Genomic DNA, 8,052 nt, shown 5'->3' on the forward strand with positions numbered 1-8,052 from the left:
TATAGACTGGTGGGCGAGGCCGCGCCAACAAACATGCAAGGAAATGGATGGTTATTGTTACAGGGCAACGGTAGAGCCAGGTCCATGCCCGACCGAGGAGGAGGACTGGAAGAGGCTGCGAATTATTAACCCCTAGAAGACACAGACTGTTTGGGCCTTAAAGGTGCTGTCTCCTCTGGTCCGCTCGCTCATCGCTGTGGAGAGTCATTGCGAAGAGTGTGCCGGGAATGACGTATTTGCCCATTTTTCAGGAAGGGGTAATATGTACACCCGGCGTATCAGGGGCAGTCGAGAAGTAGAAGAGTGACATTTGGTTTTTTGAAATTTTTACATCAACTTTTTCGGATGTCATCATGAGGCGTGCACAGAATTTTTCTATTATGGGGAACCGGAGCTGGACTGCAGCGCCCCCCACCATAGTAGCACCACCATGCAGGGGAAACTCCGAATGGGTTGCAAAGCTGGACTCGCACCAGGTCCCATTGTTTTCAGGAACGGTAGAGGTTTGTCTGCTGAAATCAATGTTGGACTGGCCCACCAGCGTGTCAGAAGATAGAGCGGTGGGTTCGGTATCTAACATAATAATGGTCCAGTAGAAGGTGCTATGGTCTACTTACTAGGGGTTGTTGCAGAGTGGGCCTCCAGAATCATTATAACTGGTAAGTTCTAAAAACCTCAGTCTGACAAAGGCTGAGACCCCCATGTTAGTCCTGGAAAACCCGCTTAAATGGATTGTCCACTTTCAGAACAATATTGAGAGGAAAATTTTATTGGTTGAATAATAAAAAGTTGTACAATTTTCCAATATACTTTCTGTATCTATTCCTCACGGTTTTCTAGATTTCTGCTTGCTGTCATTCATTCTGTTACTTCTAGTGGATAAAACTCTGACCACGGTCATGTGATGTACAGTCCGTGGCCATGTGATGTACAGTCCGTGGCCATGTGATGTACAGTCCGTGGCCATGTGATGTACAGTCTGTGGTCATGTGATGTACAGTCTGTGGTCATGTGATGTACACACAGGTGTAAAGCTCGTTACCAAGCAGATGTCTGATTACTGTGCTGTGACTTTAATGAGACGTGTACCTGTGTGTAAATCACATGACCACGGACTGTACATCACATGACCACGAACTGTACATCACATGACTATGGACTGTACATCACATGACCATGGACTGTATATAACATGAGCATAGACTGTATATCACATGACCATGGACTGTACATCACATGACCATGGACTGTATATCACATGACCATAGACTGTATATATCACATGACCAGGGACTATATATTACATGACCACGGACTGTACATCACATGACCACGGACTGTACATCACATGACCACGGACTGTACATCACATGACCACGGACTGTACATCACATGACCACGGACTATATATCACATGACCATGGACTGAACATCACATGACCACGAACTGATTTTTATCCACTAGGAGTAAGTAGAATGAATGACAGCAAGCAGAGATCTAGAAAACTGTGAGGAATTGATACAAAAAGTATATTGGAGAATTGTACAACTTTTTATTATACAAACAATAACATTTGTCTCAATATTTATCTGAATGTGGTCAGCCCTTTCACATGGTGAAATTTGCTGCAGATTCTGCCCATGTTTTCAATGAGAGGCAAAGATTGCGGCATGATGCAGAAAAAAAGTAGAGCCCTGCTAAATCTTGTAGAGTCTGTGACTTGAGACTCCATCTTGATGAGATCCATCCATTTGGGCCTTATCAGCAGCGGAAAGCTGTGACTAAATGCTGATGGTCCTGCTAGAATCCCATCCATTTTGCTCTGGCTGTAAAATGCAGCGATTTTTCTGCGGCATTGACGCTGCGGCAAAAATCGAGGCGTTTACACGATGAGGGGCCCCGGCCTAATAAGCAAAAGCCGCAGGTGAACTTAAAGCAGTCCATGAGCGTCAATGTCATGTCTTACAAAGGACAATTACTCCGCATGTTACTGACAATGAATGCGCCGGCAGAGAAGCTGCAAGGTTATATTCACACATTGCAGGAAATTTCCCCTGCAGGTTTGGCAATAAATTCACAGTAAAACATTGCGCTAAAAAATGATCCCTGATTTATTTCTAACACCACATGAGTAGAATTGAGCACATCCCTCGCTCGGGTCACACCTCCATTCATAAAAGAACAGAGTGGAATATATGGACAGGTCACTGCTGGCTAAAAGATCAGCACGCTCCTCTCCTGCTGTTATCATCCCCAATATCTGATTCACTGCAGGGCATCCTAACTAGGTCTCTCTCCTATTTAGACCTTGGCCCAAAAACACAACTGCAGGGGTGGCCCGATCACTGCATCCCGCAAAATCAGGGCACTCTTTACCTGCCATAATTCCTACAAACCGGTGGAGTTGACGGCGTTTTATTCCCGACACTTCTTCAGTCTGTCTATAGTTCATTAGTGTCAACGTCATATAAAAACATAAAAAAAATACAAGTTAAATAAAACATCGACTTACTTTCTTCTGCGATTCGTCTCCACCGATAGTTTACGAGCCCGCTGTCTGATGACTTTCTGATCGTTCAGTAGAGTTTGCCGTTCCTCTTCCAAATCTATCTCGATCTGGGATTTTTGATTTCTTAAAATAAGGAAGGGTTAAGGTCTGATCTCACACACATGGATAATCCCTGTACACCAGGGATAGGGAACCTTTGGCTCTCCAGCTGCTGTGAAACTACAACTCCCAGCATACTCCATTCTCTTCCATGGGAGTTCCAAGAACAACAGAGCCAGTATGCATGCTGGGAGTTGTAGTTTTGCCACAGCTGGAGAGCCGTACGTTCCCTACCCCTGCTATACACCCTAAGGGCTAGTTCATATGGGGATTCCGCGTGTGCGTGTTTGGTCGCGGCTGCCGACGGTGTCTCTACAATGGACTCTAGCACAGATGTGGACTTAGCCTTATACAAATATTAATATTCTTTGCATTTTGATTTCTGGCTAATCCCACCTTTCGTTGCGCCGAGTCCCATAGAAGATGGACGTGCCCCTGTTCTACAGATTAGAGTCCCAGGGCCTATGTTCATACTGACCAGTGTCCGAGGCTGTGCTAAAACCCTGACAGTCCATATGCATGATAGGGGCTATCTTGCTGATCGGTGGGGGTCCAACCTCTGGAACTCTCAACAGTTACGAGAACTGGGGGATTTTGCAGCACGGTGGCTCAGTGGTTAGCACTGCAGCCTTGCAGCGCTGGAGTCCTAGGTTCAAATCCTGCCAAGGGAAACATCTGCAAGGAGTTTGTATGTTCTCTCCGTGTTTGTGTGGGTTTCCTCCAGGTTCTCCGGTTTCCTCCCACACACCAAAGACATACTGATAGGGAATGTAGATTGTGAGCCCTATATGGGACAGTGACTAACATTATCTGTAAAGCGCTGCGGAATATGATGGCGCTATATAAGTAAGCATAATAAATAAATAATTTTGCACCCCATTTTTGGATAGCGGGCCCCTCCCCTCATTTCAATGGGAGCGCAGAGATAGCTGAAACACTGCGCCCGGCTATCTATGGGGGTCCCACTGAAATGAATGGAACGGCATTCACTGTCCTCCGACCTGGGAATGCACAAAGCCCTGTTCTGGGGATCGCTGAGGGTCCCCCCCCAAATGGTCTGAAAGTCAATTCCTAGGAGGTAACGGCTGTGACTGGGATACCCCTTTAGGCTAAGGCCCCCACGTAGCGGCTGCAGCAAAAAAGCGCTGAGGGAAAACCACAGCGGCAATGAATTGCGTTTTTTTGCAGAAAGTTTGCAGGCGGGCGCACAATTCCCGTATAGCGACCCCTTTCTGCTTTATTTCCATAGAATCCTATACAATTAGGCCACAATGCACAGATATATATATATATATATATATATATATATATATATATATATATATGGCATGAGACAGTAGTATATCAGAAACCCAGACAGTCAGTGACGTCACCACCCCAGTATTATACAGACCAGGTGTATTATAGTAAAGGATACGAGTAGGCTCTGCTCCGCTGGCCCAGCATGGCGCCCCCTCTGTCTGCAGCTGGTACTGGGGTGGAACCTGATTTCTTCCTTCACACATTCAATACAATGGAGACATCTCCGAGGACGAGTCAGAGGCTGTCATGGGTCACTGGAGGGATCGGCCACCCATCGGCTGCGATCTAGCGGTAGCCCGAGTAGCTCTGCCGGCGCCCTGTACAGGCAGTACCGAGGACATTAGCCCGCAGGACCGGCCGTGTCCGCAGCGCCTGACCTGTGTCTTGGCTTCCCGGTTACCATGGAGCCGGATTTCATCTAATAGGGCGGCGATGGGAGGAGACTGCGCGCGGAGCAGCAGCGGAGGGGGCGGAGATTAGAGAGAACGCTACTGCGCATGCTCTTCCGGCGTTCAGGGTCGTACGCTGTGGTTGTAAATAGGAGGTGGGAATGGGAAGGCACGTCTGCGCATGCGCTGTCTGAGTTTGGTGTAGAACAGGGGTTCAGATAATGGGGTCATAATGGTGTGAGGCAGCTCATAATGGAGTGGCTGCCCCTACTAAGGCTGGCTTCACACCAGTGCTGGAATTTGTCGCAGTGACCGCCAGAAATCGCCATACGAAAAAATGCTGCAAGAACAACTTTTTTTAAGTGTAGAATGGGAGCCCCATATAGGGATCACAATGTATATTTTTTTCTTATCAGTATGTCTTTGTAGAATGGGAGGAAATCCACACAAACACGGGGAGAACATACAAACTCCTTGCAGATGTTACTGGCAGGATTCAAACCCAGGACTCCAGCGCTGCAAGGCTACAGTGCTAATCACTGAGCCACCGTGTTGCTCCTGAGAGTGACTGGCTGTTTCACTCTAAAACCCATAGGACCCCATTATACATACCTCCCGAGTTTTGCGCCGCGGCAAATTTAGCCCCGCCCACTTTTGTGTTGACTCCACCCACTCGTTAATTTTTCATGTGCCCGCACACAGTATATTCCTCCTACAGTCACCCGTAAATTATATGTCCCCCCTCTATCTCTCCCCCAGTTTCATATACACCCTTCATCTGCCCCCAGTTTCATGTCCTCTCCATCTCTGCCCCCAGATTCATGTCCCCACATCTCTGCCCCCAGATTCATGTCCCCCATCTCTGCCCTCAGATTCATGTCCTCTCCATCTCTGCCCCCAGATTCATGTCCCCACATCTCTGTCCCCAGATTCATGTCCCCCATCTCTGCCCCCATATTCATGTCCCTCCATCTCTGCCCCCAGTTTCATGTCCACTCCATCTCTGCCCCCAGATTCATGTCCCTCCATCTCTGCCCCCAGTTTCATGTCCACTCCATCTCTGCCCCCAGATTCATGTCCCTCCATCTCTGCCCCCAGATTCATGTCCCCACATCTCTGCCCCCAGTTTCATGTCCACTCCATCTCTGCCCCTAGATTCATGTCCCTCCATATCTGCCCCCAGATTCATGTCCCCACATCTCTGCCCCCAGATTCATGTCCCCACATCTCTGCCCCCAGATTCATGTCCCACATCTCTGCCCCCAGATTCCTGTCCCTCCATCTCTGCCCCCAGATTCATGTCCCTCCATCTCTGCCCCCAGATTCATGTAATCTCCATATCTGCCCCCAGATTCATGTCCCCACATCTCTGCCCCCAGATTCATGTCCCTCCATCTCTGCCCCCAGTTTCATGTCCACTCCATCTCTGCCCCCAGATTCATGTCCCACGTCTCTGCCCCCAGATTCATGTCCCCCATCTCTGCCCCCAGATTCATGTCCCCCATCTCTGCCCTCAGATTCATGTCCTCTCCATCTCTGCCCCCAGATTCATGTCCCCACATCTCTGTCCCCAGATTCATGTCCCCCATCTCTGCCCCCATATTCATGTCCCTCCATCTCTGCCCCCAGTTTCATGTCCACTCCATCTCTGCCCCCAGATTCATGTCCCTCCATCTCTGCCCCCAGTTTCATGTCCACTCCATCTCTGCCCCCAGATTCATGTCCCTCCATCTCTGCCCCCAGATTCATGTCCCCACATCTCTGCCCCCAGTTTCATGTCCACTCCATCTCTGCCCCTAGATTCATGTCCCTCCATATCTGCCCCCAGATTCATGTCCCCACATCTCTGCCCCCAGATTCATGTCCCCACATCTCTGCCCCCAGATTCATGTCCCACATCTCTGCCCCCAGATTCCTGTCCCTCCATCTCTGCCCCCAGATTCATGTCCCTCCATCTCTGCCCCCAGATTCATGTAATCTCCATATCTGCCCCCAGATTCATGTCCCCACATCTCTGCCCCCAGATTCATGTCCCTCCATCTCTGCCCCCAGTTTCATGTCCACTCCATCTCTGCCCCCAGATTCATGTCCCACGTCTCTGCCCCCAGATTCATGTCCCCCATCTCTGCCCCCAGATTCATGTCCCCATCTCTGCCCTCAGATTCATGTCCTCTCCATCTCTGCCCCCAGATTCATGTCCCCACATCTCTGTCCCCAGATTCATGTCCCCCATCTCTGCCCCCATATTCATGTCCCTCCATCTCTGCCCCCAGTTTCATGTCCACTCCATCTCTGCCCCCAGATTCATGTCCCTCCATCTCTGCCCCCAGTTTCATGTCCACTCCATCTCTGCCCCTAGATTCATGTCCCTCCATATCTGCCCCCAGATTCATGTCCCCACATCTCTGCCCCCAGATTCATGTCCCCACATCTCTGCCCCCAGATTCATGTCCCACATCTCTGCCCCCAGATTCCTGTCCCTCCATCTCTGCCCCCAGATTCATGTCCCTCCATCTCTGCCCCCAGATTCATGTAATCTCCATATCTGCCCCCAGATTCATGTCCCCACATCTCTGCCCCCAGATTCATGTCCCTCCATCTCTGCCCCCAGTTTCATGTCCACTCCATCTCTGCCCCCAGATTCATGTCCCTCCATCTCTGCCCCCAGATTCATGTCCCCACATCTCTGCCCCCAGTTTCATGTCCACTCCATCTCTGCCCCCAGATTCATGTCCCCACATCTCTGCCCCCAGTTTCATGTCCACTCCATCTCTGCCCCCAGATTCATGTCCCTCCATCTCTGCCCCCAGATTCATGTCCCTCCATCTCTGCCCCCAGATTCATGTCCCCACATCTCTGCCCCCAGATTCATGTCCCCACATCTCTGCCCCCAGTTTCATGTCCACTCCATCTCTGCCCCCAGATTCATGTCCCTCCATATCTGCCCCCAGATTCATGTCCCCACATCTCTGCCCCCAGATTCATGTCCCTCCATCTCTGCCCCCAGATTCATGTCCCCCATCTCTGCCCCCAGATTCATGTCCTCTCCATCTCTGCCCCTAGTGTCATGCCGTCCTCTCCTTCATCTGCCCCCAGATTCACGTTCCACCTCCACATTAAACTTACCTTCTCCTCCGCTCCCTCGCCGCTCTCTGCCCGCCTCTCTCGCTGACAGATGCGGCTGAAGGAAGGAGCTGACACAGGTCAGCTCCTCGCTTCGCCGCTGCCCGCCTCTCTCCCTGACACATGCGGCTGAAGCTGCTCGCGTGCTCGCTTCGCCACTGCGTCTCTCTCTCGCTGACACATGCGGCTGAAGCGAGGAGCTGACCTGTGTCAGCTCCTCGCTTCGCCGCTGCCGCCGGCTCCTGGCTTGTACATCGCGTCTACAAGTCCAGGAGCCGGCGGCAGCAGTGAAGCGAGGAGCTGACACAGGTCAGCTCCTCGCTTCAGCCGCATGTGTCAGCGAGAGAGAGACGCAGCGGCGAAGCGAGCACGCGAGCAGCTTCAGCCGCATGTGTCAGGGAGAGAGGCGGGCAGCGGCGAAGCGAGGAGCTGACCTGTGTCAGCTCCTTCCTTCAGCCGCATATGCGTTCAACTCAGATCTGCGTCCTCTGGACGCAGATCTGAGTTGAAATCGGGACATACCTCCCTCCAACCGGGACCGCGGGACATGTCACCCAAATCGGGACTGTCCTGCGGAAATCGGGACGGTTGGGAGGTATGCATTATAGTTAATGGGGTCCGTCAGTCAC

At 50.9% G+C, this 8,052-nt stretch overlaps 1 protein-coding gene across 1 annotated transcript in view; it reads right to left on the reverse strand.

Moving 5' to 3' along the window:
• The window catches only part of CEP126 (centrosomal protein 126), a 49,781-nt gene extending 45,628 nt beyond the window's left edge, over nt 1-4,153 (reverse strand). The window contains exons 1-2 of the mRNA XM_075266102.1: nt 4,027-4,153; nt 2,514-2,633 (exon numbers count right to left, since the gene is read on the reverse strand). Of these exons, the coding sequence (XP_075122203.1) occupies nt 2,514-2,633; nt 4,027-4,055 (149 nt within the window). The 5' untranslated portion in view covers nt 4,056-4,153. The remainder of the gene's footprint in view (nt 1-2,513; nt 2,634-4,026) is intronic.
• Between the last annotated feature and the right edge of the window lie 3,899 nt (nt 4,154-8,052).

This window comes from Leptodactylus fuscus, chromosome 2 (assembly GCF_031893055.1).
Source record: "Leptodactylus fuscus isolate aLepFus1 chromosome 2, aLepFus1.hap2, whole genome shotgun sequence".
In the NCBI taxonomy this organism is placed as follows: Eukaryota; Metazoa; Chordata; class Amphibia; order Anura; family Leptodactylidae; genus Leptodactylus; species Leptodactylus fuscus.